General features: G+C 57.2%; 2 protein-coding genes across 5 annotated transcripts; both read left to right on the top strand.

The window, feature by feature from the left end:
* The first annotated feature begins 826 nt into the window (after positions 1 to 826).
* Positions 827 to 11,621, top strand: ABCF3 (ATP binding cassette subfamily F member 3). Of its 3 annotated transcripts, none has more exons than XM_039557110.1 (21): positions 828 to 940; positions 1,137 to 1,284; positions 1,359 to 1,438; positions 1,759 to 1,814; positions 3,501 to 3,619; positions 3,733 to 3,855; positions 4,128 to 4,394; positions 4,599 to 4,679; positions 5,218 to 5,277; positions 5,577 to 5,633; positions 5,838 to 5,860; positions 6,439 to 6,494; positions 6,628 to 6,828; positions 6,984 to 7,060; positions 7,303 to 7,347; positions 7,678 to 7,810; positions 8,407 to 8,495; positions 8,696 to 8,787; positions 9,338 to 9,470; positions 9,827 to 9,914; positions 10,729 to 11,621. In XM_039557110.1, the coding sequence occupies exons 1-21, from the start codon at positions 868 to 870 to the stop codon at positions 10,885 to 10,887; spliced, it is 2,160 nt and encodes a 719-aa protein (XP_039413044.1). In that variant the 5' UTR covers positions 828 to 867; the 3' UTR covers positions 10,888 to 11,621. The 3 variants fall into 3 exon arrangements, with proteins under 3 accessions (XP_039413046.1, XP_039413044.1, XP_039413045.1); XM_039557111.1 differs by having other exon boundaries at positions 829 to 940; positions 3,522 to 3,619; XM_039557112.1 differs by lacking the exons at positions 9,827 to 9,914; positions 10,729 to 11,621 and having other exon boundaries at positions 827 to 940; positions 9,303 to 9,358.
* Positions 11,622 to 13,821: 2,200 nt separating this feature from the next.
* LOC104687978 (PHD finger protein 13-like) lies at positions 13,822 to 17,976 on the top strand. Of its 2 annotated transcripts, none has more exons than XM_039556988.1 (5): positions 13,822 to 14,020; positions 15,574 to 15,666; positions 15,962 to 16,562; positions 16,880 to 16,918; positions 17,030 to 17,976. In XM_039556988.1, the coding sequence occupies exons 1-5, from the start codon at positions 13,919 to 13,921 to the stop codon at positions 17,254 to 17,256; spliced, it is 1,062 nt and encodes a 353-aa protein (XP_039412922.1). In that variant the 5' UTR covers positions 13,822 to 13,918; the 3' UTR covers positions 17,257 to 17,976. The 2 variants fall into 2 exon arrangements, with proteins under 2 accessions (XP_039412922.1, XP_039412923.1); XM_039556989.1 differs by lacking the exon at positions 13,822 to 14,020 and adding an exon at positions 15,175 to 15,449.
* Positions 17,977 to 17,978: the final 2 nt, after the last annotated feature.

The raw sequence follows: 17,978 nt of genomic DNA, 5'->3' as shown, positions 1-17,978 counted from the left end.
TGCAAGAGCATGGGCTGTGCCCTGGCCCTGTGCCACAGTGTCTTGGGGCTTGCTTGCGCTGCTTCCCCAGCCCTGGGCTGCTTGGGGGCTAGTAGGTGAAAAGGACAAGTGATGCTTTTGTTTCCAGCTGTGCCAATGCTGCAGCTCCCTGGGGAAAGGAGGATGCTCTGGGCTTTCCTTGGGGCTGCAGCTGGGATGAACTGAACTCTTGGTGGAGTGTGTCCAGCCCTCTGTAAGTCAGGTTCCTGTGCCCCAGCCAGGCTTAAGAGAATCTTGGTGACCTTTCCTTGTGCGCACCTGAAAAAATTCTCAAAAGCCATTTCCCCTTTTAACTTGGTTTTTGGTGGTGGGGGCCAAGGTGGGCGCTGTGCGGGATAGCTGAAGGAACCAGCAACTGCTGAGCAGCTGGACCTGGTCCTTGGCTCAGCCCCTCTGCCTTCAGTCTGTGAGCAGATGAGGGTGTCCAAGTGGTCATTCCCCATGGGTGGATGAAAAAATTCAAACCCAAACCCCAACCTGCAGTGTCTTTCTTGACTGTGGTTTAAAAGCAGAAACTGTTTCTAAAAGAGGGAGAATAAAAACCCCAAATCCTCCCAAAGCCTCTTTCCCTGGGCGACAGACAGGCAGGGGCTGAGCGGGCTCTGGGCCCGTCCCGGCCGCTCCGATCGCTCTCGGTGCCGCTGTCCCGGCCCGTGGCGCCGGGATCGCCACTCCCGGCCCCGTAATGCACAGGCGCAGTCGGGCCCGGACTACATATCCCGGCGGCCCCCGCGCCATGGCGGCCGCTCGCCTCCTTCCCGGCAGCGCCCGCCGTCCCTTCCGGCTCCGAGCGGCGGCGGCGGCTCCGCGGGGCGGGCCCGCCCCGCCATGGCGTCCTGCGCCGACATCCTCCGCTCCGAGTTCCCCGACTTGGACGGCGAGCTCTTCGCTTACGTGACGGGTGAGCGGCTCCGGCCTGCCCGCTGTGGCTCGGCCTCCCGCCGCGCAGCATGTCGCGACACCTTCCCGCTGTGGCGACAGGCGGCAGCGCCCGAATCGCGACAGGCGGCCGGGGAGGGCTGGGGTAGGGGGAGCGGGAGGGTGCCACCTGTCGCGACAGCGGCGGGGTGTGCAGCGCCGGCGCCGTGTGCCCACAGGGATCCTGCACGGCAGCGGGGCGGACTTCGAGTCGGTGGACGAGCTGGAGGAGGCGGTGGGCGAACTGCTGCGGGAGGTGTCGCAGGACACCAAGGACGACGGCGCCATCAGGGAGATCTGCCAGCGCCTCTTCAACACCCTGCAGCTGTAAGGGCACCCGGCGTCCCCGTCGCACCCCCTCACCCCATTCACGCACTTCACCCTCTGCCTCCTCTCCGCAGGGACGATGGCCAAGCCCAGCGCTGCAGCCAGGTGTTGCTGGATGCCCCCATCCAGCTTTCCCAGATCACTGATGGATACGGTGAGTGATGCCCGAGGCTCACGTCCTCCCATCGGGGTGCTGGAGCTCGGAAGGGCTCGAGGCGTTGTGTGTGCTCACCTGACCTTGGGGAGGGGAGCCTCGGGCTCTCCCTCGCAGGCATTTCTCATTCTGCTGCTGAGCTGTGGGCAGCAGCACCCGCAGGGTAAGCTGGAGTGAACGTGGAGGTGGAGAGATGCCCTTTGGTCCCTCATCCTGTCGGGAGAGGGATCAGTCATGTCTGGGCATGGATGGTCATTAAGGTAGGGCTTTCCGGAGCCTCCCTGCCACACGTGCTCGCCAACCCCACCGTCTTCTTGCAGGCGATGCCAGCACGGACCTGCTGCCTGGGCTGTTGCTGAAGAGAGGCCAAACCTCGGTGAGTGAGGGCTGTGCCCTTCCTTGTGGGAGCAGCTGGCATGTGGGGCTGCAGGTGCCCTGCCCCGCTCCAATCACCTCACCTTTGGAGAGCAGCTGAGGCAGGCAGCATCCTGGTTAGGAGTACAGCTGCAGGGGTACTGCTCCTCCTTGTCAGGCTCTCTGTTGTTCGGGAAGCTCTTGACCTTGGTCTGGTGAAGAGGCTCAACATGAGTTAGCAGCTTATTAATTTGACAAGATCTGTTTTGCTGTAATTCCTTAGTGAACTCTGACTTTTGTGAGGACCTTTGGCTCCTACAGTAAGGCCTTTGACTGAGAAAATAGGATGTCCCTGGATGACATCTTGAATATTCAGTGAGGGGTAAAGTCTGGGGTAATAGCAGAATGTGGGGATGTTACAGGTGGAAAGTTAGCGGAGAGCTGCTGTGGGGAGGTTGTAAGCCCAGCTCTAGAGACAGATGTAGGTTGTTGTGGTTTGGGAAGTAAGATCAGGAGCAGACAAGTTCGGAAGTAGTTCCACTCCATGACCTGAGAAGATCGGGACATCTGTATTTATGGAATGTGTAGCTGCTCAGGAACAGCCTGGTTTGCCATCTGTGTTGGATGTGTCACAGTCTGAGCATGGGTGAGGTGCAGTTGTACATCCACCAAGCAAGGACGGCAGTAGCTGTACAGCGTGGGCAATGTCTTTGCTAGGCTGGTCCCTCACAGTGCTCCCTTTCCATGGGTTAATGTGTTGAGGATGAGAACCCTTCATGTGGAAGCTGAGACCTAACACAATCCCACGTGTCTGAATGGGAGTCTTAAGCAAAAACTGGCAGCTGTGGCTGGTTTTGGCACCGGAGTTGTTGTGACTGGGTTCACTTTCCAGCTCTCGTGTCTGCAACTCTAAAAAGGATCTTCAGAAAAATTGGAGACAATTCAGAGGCGGCCTTGGGAGGCCTGTCAAGCTTGGGAGGACGTCTTACTGGGAGATTCAGAACTCTGTATGGTTTACAGAGTGACTCAATTTGTCTGTAGGTGTGGGGTCACAGCTCTAGTAACAAGATGCTCTTCAGTCTGGCTTGCAGGTCTGTAACGTGCTCTGGTGCCTGCAGAGTTGCCTAGAAATATCTAGGAGTGTTCTTGGTCAGCCACAAATATTTGACTCGATGCAGGAATAAGCTGGAGTGGGCTGAAAGCCTGGCCAAGACCAGAAGCCAGGTTAAAACTCTTGGCGCCTTCTTGCCTTCAGGGTTAATTAAATGCTCTTTGTCTCTGATCCACTGCTCAAGAAGAGTTTGTTCCAAACTGGCTAACGTTTAATGCGTTGGAAGGGAAATACCTCATGGTGCACTTCAGGGGTGGGTACAGGGTATGCCAGAAGAGGCACTGGGATAGCAGGTTGCTGGTATTGAAGTGACTTGGCTGATCCAGGTCCCTAGAACTACAGAAACTGACTGTACGATAGGGTCAGCCAAAACCTCTGCCTTGCTGAGGCAGAACCTGTGTATGAGCTATTGATTTAGGATTTCATTCCTGAGGTAGCTTCCTGGCCTGATTTGCCTCCTCAAAATGCTCTTGAATCTGTCCCAGTTTCCCTGTCCTTCCTCCCTCCTTTTCTTCCAGGCTTGAGAGGTTGATTGATCTTTCTTCTCCCAGAGCTGGGCTTTTGGGGGTTTTGCTGAAGATGCTCTCTCTTCTTCAGACTCTCTGTTCTGTGTCCCAGATGGTGAATGCCAAGAAACTGGAGAAGGCAGAAGCCAAGCTGAAAGCCAAGCAGGACAAGAGGCTGGAGCGGGATTCCCTGAAGTCATCTGGCCCTCCGTGAGCATGGAGGGCACTTTGAACATCCCCATCCCGCTCTGCTGAGCACGGCTGGGATCTGACTGTACCAGAGCTTTCCTGTTGAGTCCCCTCTCTGTATTCTGCCTGTCCAGAGTCCTTGAGGAGGCATCTGCCAGCCAAGCTTCCAGCAAGAAGGAGACTCGCATGGAGTCCTCAGGCAAGAACAAGTCGTATGATGTGCGCATCGAGAACTTCGATGTGTCCTTCGGTGAGCGGTGAGTGCGCTGGGGGCGTGGGACAGACCCTGGCTGGCATTTTGAACCATGGGTGTTTGAGACTGGATTAGAGAGCAGCTGAAAAATTACAGAGGGTGTGGCAAAGATCAGGAAGCAAGGTGGGCACTGACCCCATCAGCTTTGGGCAGGAGAAGCCTGTGGTGGTTGCTTGGCTCCAGCACAGCCTGAAATACACCAGGGGCAGGTGGCTGCCGGTTATCCCCTCTCCATGGGACAGTCTGACCAGGGACCTGCCTGTTCCCTTGCTTCAGTGTCCTGCTGACAGGAGCAGACCTAAACCTGGCTTTTGGACGGCGCTATGGGCTGGTGGGCAGGAACGGGCTGGGGAAGACCACACTGCTGAAGATGATTGCCAGCCAGAGCCTGCGCATCCCCTCGCACATCAGCATCCTGCACGTGGAGCAGGAGGTGGCAGGGGATGAGACACCGGCGCTGCAGAGTGTGCTGGAGTGTGACACCACTAGGGAGAGCCTGCTGCGGGAGGAGAGGGACCTGACAGCCAAGATCAGTGCTGGCAGGTGAGGTGGTCCCTTGGATTTCCAGCCCTTCTGTGGCCGCTTGACCACGAGGTCTTGTTCTGAGGTTTCTCCCTTCCAAAGAAAGGCTCTGGCAGGGCTGGGCTGCATCTTGCCCACTTTAGTCCTACCTGGGGAGATCAGCCTCCCCCAGCACTCAAACCCTGACTTAGTGAGTCCCTCACACTCCTCTTTTTTCTGCCCCAGGGGAGAAGGGACAGAAGGTGCCAGACTATCAGAGATCTATGCTAAGCTGGAGGAGATTGAGGCAGACAAGGCCCCAGCAAGGTGAGACCACCCTGTGAGCACCACTGTGTTGGCATGGTCAGAGCTGAGCAGTGGTTTGGGATATGGAAGGGTGATGCTGTGGCCCTGGGATCCAGTGTGTGGGGATGGGGTTTTCCCTGCTGTTTTGTCTCTTCTCTGTCACAGCTCTGCTGGTTTAGGAATAGTTGAGTTTTCCACTGAAGCTGGAGGGACTTTTTTTTGCCCCAGATGGCTTGTATTGTTGCTGCTGCTCCTCTCCGACCTCCTTAGGTTCCTGGTGCCTGGGGAATGGTTTTGGGATGGTGGTGGTGGTGTGATTCTTCATGGCCAAAGAGATGAAAACTCCTTGCAAATCTCCTGGGACTTAATGTGGATGCTGTGCCCTGCTGGGCTGCATTTTCTAGCCAAGTGCTTCTCTTGGGTGTGCAGGGAAGTTTTCCTGCACCAGAATAGCTTTAAAATATGTAGCAGAGTTCCCTTGGTGTCCGTGGGTCTGAGGTCTTGTTCTGTGCTCTTTGGATGCTGTAGATGGATTCCAGTTCTCTCCCCTTTTCCCCAGGGCATCCGTCATTCTTGCTGGGCTGGGCTTTAATGCAAAGATGCAACAACAGACAACCAAGTAAGTTTCCAAACTTTGGGCGCTGAGGCAGTGATGGGGCTGGCAGGCACTGCTGTGGCTGTAAGGAAGAGCAGGGGTCTGTTCCTGCCCATCCAATGTGGTCTCCTGCCCTGGGAGTGCCAAACCACCTTCCTGCTGGACCACAGATCTTGTGTTGTGCCTGAAATCTCTGCAGTGACAAGCTGCCTCTGGGTGACAGCAGAGCCAAAAGAGCCATGGGGGAGAAGGGATCCTGCAGACAGGCAAACAGAGTGGTTCTGTGTTGAACAGTAACCCCTCTCTGCATCTTCTCTCCTCAGAGAGTTTTCTGGAGGCTGGAGAATGAGATTGGCCTTAGCCAGAGCCCTGTTTGCCAGGTTGGTGTCCAGGCCTTCATGCTATGGGGTTAAGCCCCCTTGCCGTCCATGCTGCGAGGTGCAGGGGTGCTGCCTGGGGGTCCTCTCAACCAAGGCTCTCGGGGTGGGGGGCACTGGAGGCACTGCAGCTCTGTGTGTGTGGTGAGACGCTGCACCGACCCTGTGCTCTTTCTGCTCCTGATACCCATGTCTTGTTTTCCCTAGGCCAGATCTCCTTCTTCTGGATGGTAAGTTGATACTGTGAGTGCCCCTCTGACACTGCTGGGCCTGCCTGTGCCCTTCCTGGGGTTGGGAACATGCCATGGCCTTTATCTGCCTGCTCAAAATAGCCCTGTGTGACAGGCTGGCCTGGCAGCAGTGGCGCGGGGAAGTCTGCCTGGGGAACAGCTCTCACTGTGCTCAGCAGAGCCTTGCCCTGTGCACCAACCAGGAGGTCTGCATGTCATCCTGCCCCAAGTTTTGTTCCCTTTCCCTTGCCAGTTCCCAGGATGCACCCTGGCTGCCAGTCTGTGCTGGGGGGAAGTCCCTTCACTGCAGGGCATGCCCACCTTGGGTAGGGAATCTGGGTGAGATGCTGCTGTGGGGCGCCAGGCCCTGAGTACCAATACGGAGTGGGGGGAGCATCCCTGCCTGAGCCTCAGCCCCACCTCATCACACCCTACACAGGAGTCCCCTGAGCTGCGGGTAAAGGTTCCTCAGGCTCTCCTCCTCCCCAGTGCAGATCACTAGGCTTTCCTATAGGAAAAATTTACCATCCAGCCATCCCCATCCCTCCTGACCTCAGTGCTTTTTTCCCTTCCCTCAGAGCCAACGAACATGCTGGATGTGAGGGCAATTTTGTGGCTGGAGACCTACCTGCAGGTAGGGGGAGGCAGGAGACCTTGATACAAAGAAAGGTGGGGGATGGAGATGTCCTCACCTCCCTGGGTGGTGGGACCAACCCCTGTACTCTGGCTTGATGGTGCTCAGGCCTCCCTCTTGCTGTCTCCTCCAGACCTGGCAGTCGACCATCCTCGTGGTGTCCCATGACAGGAACTTCCTGAACGCAGTGGCCACAGACATCATCCACCTGCACTCGCAGCGGCTGGACATGTACCGTGGGGACTTTGAGAACTTCATGAAGATCAAGGAGGAGCGGCTGAAGAACCAGCAGCGAGAGTATGAAGCCCAGCAGCAGTACCGTGAGCACATCCAGGTACTGGGAGAAGCCAGTGGAGCTGGGGCATTCTTCTTCCAGCCTTGTCCCTTTCCCTCTGCTTTAGTGGTTGTGTTGCTGTAGGTTTGGCAGTGGAGCAGAGTGGTTGGTGCTGAAGGGGACTTGGGGCTCTCTGACGCTTTTCTCTCTTGCAGGTTTTCATTGACCGCTTTCGCTACAACGCCAACCGGGCATCCCAAGTGCAGAGCAAGCTCAAGCTGTTGGAGAAGCTGTGAGTGCCTGTCCTGCTCCTTGCTGGAGGTGGGAAAGGGGCAGTGCTCGTGGGAAGAAATGGAAGTTCCCAGGGTACCTAGCAGATACAATTGTGATTTGGGCTTTTTGGGTGCCTGTCTCTGGTCCAGAGGCTTTGGTTAGTATGAGGTGTCACAGAGCTAAAGACTCTACCTGGGCTTCTGGTGTGGGAGCAGACCCAAGGTGCAGAGCACCTTGGTTATATGTCTCCTTTTCTTGCAGGCCAGTGCTGAAACCTGTGGACAAGGAATCTGAGGTGATCATCAAGTAAGTGTCCCTTGAGCCATTGTTTGGAGGGTACCTGGCTCTGTTTCTGACATGAGCTTCTCCAGAGTCCTGTCCCATCTGGGACAACCACCCCTTTGTGTGGGCCAGCTTCACTCTTGACAGGGAACCCAGACAGGTCCCCTCGTTCAGGCTGGGTTCCCTCTTGGGGCCAAGGCTGCAGGTCTTTGTTGCCTTCTCGTGACCGTCCTTCCCTGAGGCCCTGCATGGTATGGAGCCCTCCTTGTCATCTGGGGGGTTACAGAGGTTGTTCTGGGGGGTTGGGAGTCTCTGAAGTTCCTGGCCGTCTCTCACCTCTTCTTGCCTTCTCAGGTTCCCCGATGGCTTTGAGAAGTTCTCCCCCCCAATCCTGCAGCTGGATGAAGTAGACTTCTATTATGAGCCAAGTCATTACATCTTTCGTTCCCTCTCTGTCTCTGCTGACCTGGAGTCCCGCATCTGTGTGGTATGTGGGATTGCAGAATAATGGAGGCTGCGAGGGACCTTGGGCGGACCCTGTTCAAAGCAGGGATAGCTTTGGTTATAGGTCAGGTTGCTCATGTCCTTGTCCAGTTGAATTCTGGATATTCCCAGGGAGGACTATTTCTTCCATTCCACTGGGTCCTATCACAGCATTTGACCATCCTAATTTTGAGGAACATTGGAACATTTTTCCTAATACCAGTTAGAATTTTTGATTTCATCTTTTCACTGGATGCCTCTGAGAAGAGACTGGGTCCATATGTGGCTCCTGTTAGGTGACAGCAGCATGTCGTGGGGGCCCTGCTTCATTGGATGGGGCAGCAGACACTGTACTCTTGCAAATGAGGTTGGGACCAGGTATTCCTTAGGCTTGAGGGTTGGGGAGGGAACATCTGGCACTGCTGCCAGTGCTACTTGTCAGTGATAGAAATGCAGCTTCCTGGTAGCTGAAGTCACCGTTTATGCTCTGTCCTGGTCCCCCTCATCATCTGCAAAAACTGAAATTCCCTGATCACTGCCCCCCTCTCCGAAGTGCCTTCATGGATTTCACATTCTCCAATGCTGCTGCTGCTTCTCTAGGTTGGGGAAAACGGCGCTGGCAAGTCAACCATGCTGAAGATCTTAATGGGGGAGCTGGCACCAGTCAGAGGGATCAGACATGCTCACAGGTACCTGGATAGAAAGGCTGAGGGCCTGGGAGGAATGGTGCAGCTGGGGGCTCCCGGGTTGTGCTTTGGAGCTGTGGCTGCTTGAGTGACCAGGATGGGTCCAGCACACCCACACACATGTCCCCTTATGGCACTGCAGCTATCAATGCTGTGGTTGTAGCACCTGGTACCAGCTCCCAATCCCTCTTCTCACTCTGCAGAAACCTAAAGATCGGTTATTTCAGCCAGCACCATGTGGATCAACTAGACTTGAACATCAGTGCTGTAGAGTTACTGGCAAGAAAGTTCCCAGGTGAGTTTTTGTTGATCCCAGAAGATCTGGGCTGTTGAGGTCTCCTTTGCTGTGCATGGAGGAGCATTGATTTGTCCATGGTCCTGGGCAGAAAGCTCTGTGCTGTCAGTGCTTAAGGGTCACAGCCAGCACTGGGATAACTCCCCTCGTCCAGCTGAGTTCAGGTCACCAGCCATGAGAAGCAGGAATAGCTGGCAGTCTGCATGTCTCAGGCTGGTGCCAAGTTTTGGGGGTGAATGAGCTGCTTTCCTACTCATAGGATGAGCACTGGATCCCCCTTTCCCAGTTGCCAAAACCTCTAGTTCTCTTCTCCATTACTTAACCCAGTGACAGGGATTTGGGAGTAGCATCACTTGGTGTCAGTCACCAGCCCTGCAGCCCTTGTCCTGATTGTGTCAGTCAGGTTTTCCCTGCAAACCCCCTGCTTGGGAGGGAATTGCCTGGAAGTGCTGCTGAGCTCATCCCGTTTGCTGGCCTGGCACAGGCTACCCAGCTGCGGCCCTGTGTCACACCAGGTGTGCCATAGCTGTGTTGTGACATGATCCTGCAGGGAAGACGGAGGAGGAGTACCGGCATCAGCTGGGGAGCTACGGTGTCTCTGGAGAGCTGGCCGTGCGTCCTGTGGCCAGCCTGTCCGGAGGTCAGAAGAGTCGTGTGGCCTTTGCCCAGATGACCATGCCCTGGTAATTTTCTCCCAAACGCTGTTAATTTTTGCATGGCTTCATCCCTGGAGCTTGCTTCACCGGGAGGAAGGCAGGCATCCAGGGACTTTCTACTACCCCACAGAAGCCTTGTCCTTGGGGGTTTTTATGGAGAGGGAGGTTGTCACCCTGGGGAGACTGTGTGAAAGGAGGCAGGTGGTTTTCTCCCACTGCTTTGGGCTCCCAGGGATAAAAGGTGTCCCTGGGGCTGGGCAGTACCGATCCTGGGGTCAGGCACATTCCAGTGGCTGTGGCTCTAAGCAGCTAAAGCAGCAGTCAGAGTGCAGACCCAGCCTGAGCCTGTTTCAGTGCATCCTCAGAGCTGTCTTCTCTTCCAGTCCAAACTTCTACATCCTGGATGAGCCAACAAATCATCTGGACATGGAGACCATTGAGGCACTAGCAAAGGCCCTGAATAAGTTCCGGGTAAGGTTCTCCCAACATCTTCTGTTTTTCTAACGCTTCCTGCAGCCTCCAGCTCAATTTACTTGGTACCTCAGCCAGAGGTGGATGGTGAAATACCAGGAGTGATGTCAAGTCTAGGACAGAATTTGGGAAATGAGTCACATTTCTGCCTTAGCCATCCATCCTGGTGGATTGTTTACTTGCGGGCTTTGGCTAGGAGTGGCTGCGAGTGGCAGTAGTAGCCCAGAGAGCACCTTGTCCCATCCTCACTAGTCACCTACACTGTGACTTCTCACGTGCTGTGTGCAGCTCCCAGCCCTGCCTTGGTGCTGCTCAGATCTTCCTTAGGCACGTTTTATGCCTGATCTCCAAAGACTCAGCCTCCAGATACCACTGTGACCAACCTGGATCTCACTGGTTGTTGCTCAGGTTGGGGGCAGTTTTCCTGTGAAAGAAAAGCTTAGCTGAGGTTGCTCATGGCCTTACCCAGACACCTTTTCCGTGTTACTGTCTTTGTGTGGATTCTCCATCCTTGAAGTTGTTGGAGACCTGGAGAGCCAGTAACAAACCTTGCACTTGCCTTCTGAGAGTGGAGACTAAATGTGTTACTGCTGCACATGGCTCCTCCATAGGTGATCTGTCTGTCCCCCTGAAGGAAAGAAAGGCTGGGATGAGCTCCCTGCCAGCAAAATACTGTTAAGTTTTCCCTGGAACGGATGGAAAACTGAAGTGGTGGGCACAGGCTGGACAGAGGTACAAGATCTCCATGCCACCAGCCCAGGGCCCTGGGTTGTGCTCCACTAAGTTGCGAATTTTCCCCCTTATGTGTTGACAGGGTGGTATAATCCTGGTGTCCCACGATGAGCGCTTCATCCGCCTGGTGTGCCAGGAGCTGTGGGTGTGTGAGAACGCCACTGTGACACGCATCGAGGGTGGCTTTGACCAGTACAGAGACATCCTGAAGGAGCAGTTCCGGAAGGAGGGTTTCCTATAAGGGAGGTGGGAGCCGGACTGCACCAGGGGCTGGAAGGCAAAGCTCGGCCACCTCGGCATCCATCCCAACTGTGCCTGGCACAGTGCCGAGGATGCTGCTGCCCACATGGACCGTCAGCCATGCCATCAAACTGCCACCTGAACTGCTCTCCCCTCCCGGGGCCGGGTGGAAGGACAGCACCGGAGCAGGAGTCTGGTGTGCGTGGCCAGGGGCTCTGCTGCTGGCCGGGGCTGTGCCCGGCACTGGCCACACTGGGAAGGCTGTGCCTGGAGCTGCTGCTGTGCCGAGAGGAGGGAAGGCAGAGCATCCCGACCCTCGGTTTAACTCCGTGCTCTGCAGGGCAGAAGAGCTGTTCTATGTGTTTCTTTGCTTCACCCTCTGCCTTTTTCTTTCTTTGTTTTTTTGTTTAACTGCCTGAGCACTAGTCCAGCTCCATCACATGCCACTGTCCTCCCTGCTGCCTTTGAGGGAAATGAGGCCTTTGCTGCTAAAAGTGACCCCCGCCTCTTCCCCAGCCCCCTGGTGCTGGGGCTTGCTTACGTCTATAGTGCCGAGGGAGCCAGAGCCCAGCTCTCCTGGGTGTGCTCCCTGCTCCTTTCCCTGTGCTGCTGCCGGTACCGCCTCGCTGCCTGCCTTGCCTTTGAACTGGCCCGGGGGTGGGCTGCCCAGCATCCCTCCTTACCCACCCACACGGAGGTTGTGGTGTAAATAAATGCAGGACGCAGTGGGTGCAATGCTTTCCTTTCCTTGGGGGGCTGTGGGCCTTGATTTTGGGGGGAGTGTTGCCCCAAACGCAAGGCTGGTGAGGGGGAGATGCTTTCCAGATGATTCTCTGAATTAAATGGCAGCTCTGTGGTTCAGGTGAGGCTGGGACCTCCTGGATGGAGTGTGCCAGTGTCCCACTGGGCAGTGAGGGGCCACAGGCCACCTTTGGGGGCATGGAGCTGCTGTGAGGCTGGGGTTGGATGTCAGCTCTGGAGGGTACCGGATCCGGTTGTGGTTTGGGGGGGAAACAGGGTGGGCAGAAGGAAGGGGGCAGAGCTTTAAATTATATTGAGCAGGGTAAGGGAATGTATTTCTGGGTGTCTGAGAGGAACCAGGAAACACCAACACCTTAGGAAGCGACAGAGTAATACCCATAAATCGTCTCAAAGGAATTATTTGGCAGAGCTCCTCCCAAACGGTGAAGAGGCCCATAGCCCAGTTGAAGTGTCTCCACACCAAAGCATGTAGCATGGGTGACAAGAGGAGTTGGAAACCATGGTGCAAATAAAAAACTGTGATGTAATTGCTATGAAAGAAACAGCAAGACATATCACACAACTGGAACACCGCAGTGGAGGGCTACAAGATTTCAGAAGAGAGGATGGAAAGGAGGGGCAGGGGTGTTGGACTCTCCTAAGGAAGGGACAGATAGTGAAGAGCTGCCTCTGAGTAACAGCCATAAACAGGTTTGAGAGCCTGTGGGTAAAAATCAAGGACAGGACCAGCAAAAAACAGCCTGTGTATGGGGTCTACTATGGGCTGCCTGGTTGGGGGGATCTGCTGATGCAGCTGTCTTGCTTCAGATTCGTTGGCAAACTCGGTGTATCTTCAAGTCCTGCATCCGAGTTGTTTATGAAGATTTGAAGAGCATTGGCCTTAAAATTGAGCTCTGCAGAGCCCCACTAGTGACCAGTTGCCAGTCTAATGTCACCCCATTCACTATAACCTGAGCCATGAGCCAGTTGCTCACCCATTTCATGACATATTTATCTATCTGTGTGCTGGGTATTCTGTCCAGAAGAATCCTGGGAGAGACAGTATTGAAAGCTTTACTGAACTCCAAATTTTTTATCAAGGCTTCCCTTGATCAGCTACGTGAGTCACCTTGTCCTTAAAGGAAATTAAGTTTCTCAAGCAGGACTTTCCCCTCATGAACTTGTGCTGGTTGTGACTGATGCCTGCCTTGTCCTTCAGGTATTTTTCCATAACTCTCAGAATAATCTTCTCCATAATTTTACCAGGCACTGAAATGTGACTGACAGGCCTATAGTGCCCGAGATCATCCCTCTTGCCCTTTCAGAAAACTGGAAAAGTGTTTGCCAGTTTTCAGTCAACTCCAGATTCCTGTGGCATTCAAAAATCATTGAGAGAGGTCTCATGATGACATCCACCAGCTCTTTGAGTACTCTTGGATGAATTCCATAAGGCCTCATACACCATCCCCATAAAGAGATTCAGCTGGAACAAGTTTGGGATTGACTGGGAGTTTATCGTCCTCACAGCCGTGGTCCTCCATCTCAGGCACCCCTAGAGCCCATCGCTGGTGTTGAAAGCTGAAGTGAAGAAAGCATTAAACATCTTTGCCTTGTCTATGTACCTGGTTGTGGGGTGCCCATCCTCATCCAATAACGAGAAAATGTGACTTCTGGGGTGGCTTTTGCTGCTGACATATTTAAAAAAGAGGAAGAGTGACTTTTTACACAGTCGGACAGGGATAAGAGAAGGGGGGATGGCTTTAACTGAAAGAGGGGACACTTACATTGGATACTAGGATGAAATTCTTCCCCGGGAGTGTGGGGAGGCAGAGGCACAGGCTGGCCAGAGCGGCTGGGGTTGTCCCAGCCGCGGAGTTGTTCCAGGCCGGGTCGGACGGAGCAGCCCGGTGCGGTGGGTGCCGCCCCGCCCCGGCGCGCGGGGACCGTTCGAACGCGGTGTTCCCCCCGAGCCCCAACATTCCCTGAGCCGCGACCCCGCGCGGGCGGTGGGCGGTGCCTCCGCGTTGCCGTTGGCGGCGGGTCCGGGCGAGTCCAGCCCGGCTGCGCTCCCGTGTTCGGCACCGGGAGGGGCGGACACTCACCGGCACCCCCCCGCACCGGGACGATCGCCGCGAGGCCCCGCCCCCGCCTTCCCCGCCACCAGGTGGTCCCGCCCCTGCGGCCGGGGCGGCGCTCGAGCCTCGCTCCCACCGGCGGCGGGCACCGCACCGCACCGCACCGGGACTGCTACCGGCACCGGGACTGCTACCGGCACCGCCACCGGCACCGGCATGAGCGCCGGCGGGCAGCCGGCGGAGCCCTGCCCCCGCGGCGGGCCGTGCTCGGCGGGGAGCAGCCCCGTGCCCAGCCCCGCGTCCCCGGCGCCCGAGGAGGTGAGCGGGGCGGTGGGGAGCGGATCGTGGTGCGGGGCGGCTCCGTGCTGGGCATCGGGGGTGCGGGGCCGCCGCGGGGTGCGGGGGTGCCCTCGGGAGCGGGGGGGGGTCGTCTGTGTGTGCGCGGAGGGGGGTGGGCTCGTGTGGCCCTGTGTGTGCGGGGGGGTCCCCCTGTGTGTGTGCGGGGGGGGAGTCCCTTCTGTGTATGTGTGTGCGGGGGGGGGGGGGTCCCCTCTGTGCGTGTGTGAAAGGGGGAGGGGGTCCCCTGGGTGCGTGTGTGTCCGGGGGGGGGTCCTCTCTCTGTGGCTGTGTGTGTGTACGGGGGGGGGGGGGGGGGGGTGCCCTCTGTGTGTGTGTGTGTACGGAGGGGGGGTGCCCTCGGTGTGGCTCTGTGTGTGTACGGGGGGGTCCCCTCTGTGTGGCCATGTGTGTGCGAGGGGGGGTTGTGGGTCCCTCCGTGTGTGCTGGGGGGGGTCGTGTGTCGCGGAGGGCCTCGTGGGGGAGCGCTCGGTGCGGGGGGGGGTGGTTGTGCTGGAGGGGGAGGGCTGGGGGGGGCTCTGTGTGTGTGTGAGTGTCTGTATGTGCGCGGGGGGGGGCGGCTCCGTGTGTGCCCGCGGGGGCTGTGCGTGGGAGAGGAGTCCTCTGGGGGCGGCTGTGGGCACGGGCGGGGGATGCTGCCCCGGGGGGGCGGTGGCGGCAGTCGGGGTCCCCATAGGGGGGCGGCAGGGCGGTCGGGTGGGCTGGGGGCTGCGGGGGTGCCGGAGTGCTCGTGTGTGTGTGTGAAGGGGAGCGGGGGTGCTGCGCGCCGGTTCGGGGGGAGCGGGGGGTCCCGTGCCGGCGCGGTTGCGGCGGGCGCGGGGGTGTCGTTTTGGGGGGCGGGGTCCCCCCCGGCCGGTCGGCCGGGGCAGGACCGGCAGCGCGGCGCCATCTTGGGAGCCATCAGGTGCCCGGCGCGGGGACGGGCGGCGCGGGGGGGCGGCCCCGACACCCCCTCCCATCCCCGGCCGCCGCCGCGGGGGGAGCGCTGCGGCCCGGCCCCGGCTCCCCCCCGATCGGCCGCGGGGTGCGGGGCTGCCCCGGGGGGCGCTGGTGCTGCCGACGGCGCCCGGCCCTGCCGCCGCTCCCCCCGCGGGACTGAGCCCCGAGCGCGCCGGGCCCTGCCCCGGGAGCATCCCCCAGCCTGGAGTCACCGCCCGTGGGCGGACATGCCGGCACCGGGGCCCCGAGCCTCTCATCCAGGCTCCGCCGGCGGCTGCCGGGCTCTGGGTGTCCCGGCATGTCGTCACGGTGTCGTCGCGTGTGTCCGGCCCTCCCTCCCCCCTCCGCCCAGCCCCACCACCACCCCGCCTGGCATCTGGGTTTAAAGGGAAGGGGCTGCATTTGCCTCGGCAGATGATGAAGAAGAGTTACGGGAAGGATGGATGTTTGGGTGACCTCGATATTCCGTGCTTGTAAAACTGCCGGGTGGTCCAGGGCTGCCGCCAGAGCCGGCTGTGATATCGGCTTGGTTGGGATATGCTGGGAGTTTAATCCACTCGTGGTGTTTGTTGCAGCCACTTCAGAAGCGGCGGAGAACTGTGGAGGATTTCAACCAGTTCTGCACCTTCGTTCTGGCCTATGCAGGCTACATCCCGTACCCTGAAGAGGTAAGCGGGCTTGCACAGTTTTCCTCTACAAAGACACTGGTTCTCCTGGTCTCCCTGGTATGTGCAGACCCAGCTCCTAATCTTAAAGAGGGTTGGAAGGTACCTTAAAGATCATCTAGTTTCAATTCCCCTACCAGGGGCATGGGTGCCACCCACTAGATCAGGTTGCTCAGGGCCCATCCAGCCTGGCCTTGAAGTTTGGGTAGACACTGCAGGAGAGTCATTCTCTCCTTACCCTGAATATCTGTGCTCTGGTCTCTCATGCTAATCCTTCATCTTCCCCTCTTGCCACTAGTATGTGCCCTGGACCCATGGAGGCAGCATGAGCCCCCAGAACAGCACGGGGAGCACTCAGGACAGCGATAGCTCGACCTCATCTCACTCCTCCGATGGCCACATCCCAATGGACAATAGGAAGAGCAGGAATGCTGTGGCCAGGGGGGCTGTGGACAATGGCCTGCTAATGAACAGCCCTGCCTTTTCCACCGCCTTCTACAACGTCCGGCCCCAGCAAATCAAACGGAAGAAACCACCAGCAAAGAAACGCATTTTGGAGCAGGAGGTGAAGAAGAGGGTACCGCTGAGTGCTTGGAAGGACTTTGGGGCAGAGCAGGATGGGGTGAAGCAGCTGGCTGCACTGGCAGGACAGCTGTCTCCTGTGAAAGAGGAGCTATTGGACCCGCCTGGGGACCCCCAGCCCAACTCCCTCCTGGAGGAGCCGATGACAGAGGAGAAGGACTTGAGGTACGGAGCGCAGGGAACTGAGAAGCCAGCAGATGATCCTCAGCTTACGGAGCACGACCCTTTCTCTGGAGGGAGGAAAAGCCCTAGTCCCTGTAATACCTTGGACCAAAGCACAGGGGAAGATACAAGCAGAGAGACCTCCCAGCTCAGTGGTAAGTGTCTGGGGGATTGCAAAGGGCCCTGTTGTGCTGCAGCCAGTGCCAAATGTTGTCCCTCCCTCAGCTGGAGCCATCCTTGCTGGCCACAAGGAGGGTCTGTCGATAGCCCAAGCCTCTCCCAGCAAGAGGAATACTTTGGGACCTGGGGGACTGAAGAGCAGAGGGCAGGGAGCTGACCTGCCCTTTGGCAGCTCTGTTCTGCAGAGCAAGTGGTGCAGACCTGAAACAGGTCTGAAGTGGGGTGTAGGGCTGCCTTACTCTTCTGGTCTTTATTTTTTTTTCTCTCTTTTTTCCCCCTCTTGCAACTTTAGCAGTTGAATTCACAGAAGTTCCCAACACCAAAGCAGAAGGTGAGTGGAGGGCTGTCCCATTTAACACCAGTGGAACTGGCTGGTCTGGCTACAGCCAGACCTGCAGCTGATAAGGTGGTGTCTGACCGGTGTCTCTCTCTCCCTGAGCAGACGATGATGCCTGGGATCTGATCACCTGCTTCTGCATGAAGCCCTTCGCAGGGAGGCCCATGATCGAATGTAACGAATGCGCTACCTGGATCCACCTCTCTTGTGCCAAGATCCGCAAATCCAATGTGCCTGACATTTTCATCTGCCAGCGGTGCCGGGATGCCAAGCAGGAGATTCGCCGCTCGAACCGAGCTCGGACAGTGCCCCGCAAGCGCCTCGTTGACTGAAGCTCCTGCAGAGCAGGAGGGCTGGGGGTCCCTTTTTAACCTGAAGACTTAGACAATCAATGCACTGGCAGGGGAGGGGCTGGGACACAGGGCCAGACTGTCCCCCTCACACCTCTGGCCCTTGAAAGCTGCCCTGCGGTTCCTCCCTGAGGATCATATTGGCCACAGAGCTCGGTTATCCCAGAAGTGTGTGGGGGATAGGAGGGTGGTCTAGATGCGCATCCCTGTGGGTGGTGTGTTAGTGTTTGTGATCTCCTGGGGCCCCACATGCACTAACTGTTGGATCCCACCTCCTCCTCACAGCCCCTCCAAAGAGCCCTGCCCATGTGCCTTCTGCACTTTCCCTGGGGTATGCAGGCCCCGCTCCTGTCCTGGTGACACTCAGCTCAGCCCCCACCTGCCAGTCCCCATGACTATAATTCTTAACTGGGTTCTTTCCTACTTGCACATCTGGTTACTGTGGGACCACAGCTGGGGGCAGGGTGTGGGACAGCCCCCTGTCACACAGCAGCCCCCAGGCTCGTCCCTGTGCCTCTTTCCTCCTGTGGAAAGCCTGGGCCCCAAAAGTGCTTTATGTTTTTATAGTTAATTTGTATTATAGTTAATTTGTATTATAGTTACTTTGTATTATAGTTACTTTGTATTATAGCGAATTCTGGTCCTTGCCCTGTGGAGTGTGACTGGAGTCTTATGTATATAATAAATACTTTTGCCATAACAGT

This window comes from Corvus cornix, chromosome 9, assembly GCF_000738735.6.
Source record: "Corvus cornix cornix isolate S_Up_H32 chromosome 9, ASM73873v5, whole genome shotgun sequence".
Lineage (NCBI taxonomy): Eukaryota > Metazoa > Chordata > Aves > Passeriformes > Corvidae > Corvus > Corvus cornix.
Note: the sequence above shows the minus strand (reverse complement) of the source record. Positions and strands in the feature narration are given on the sequence as shown.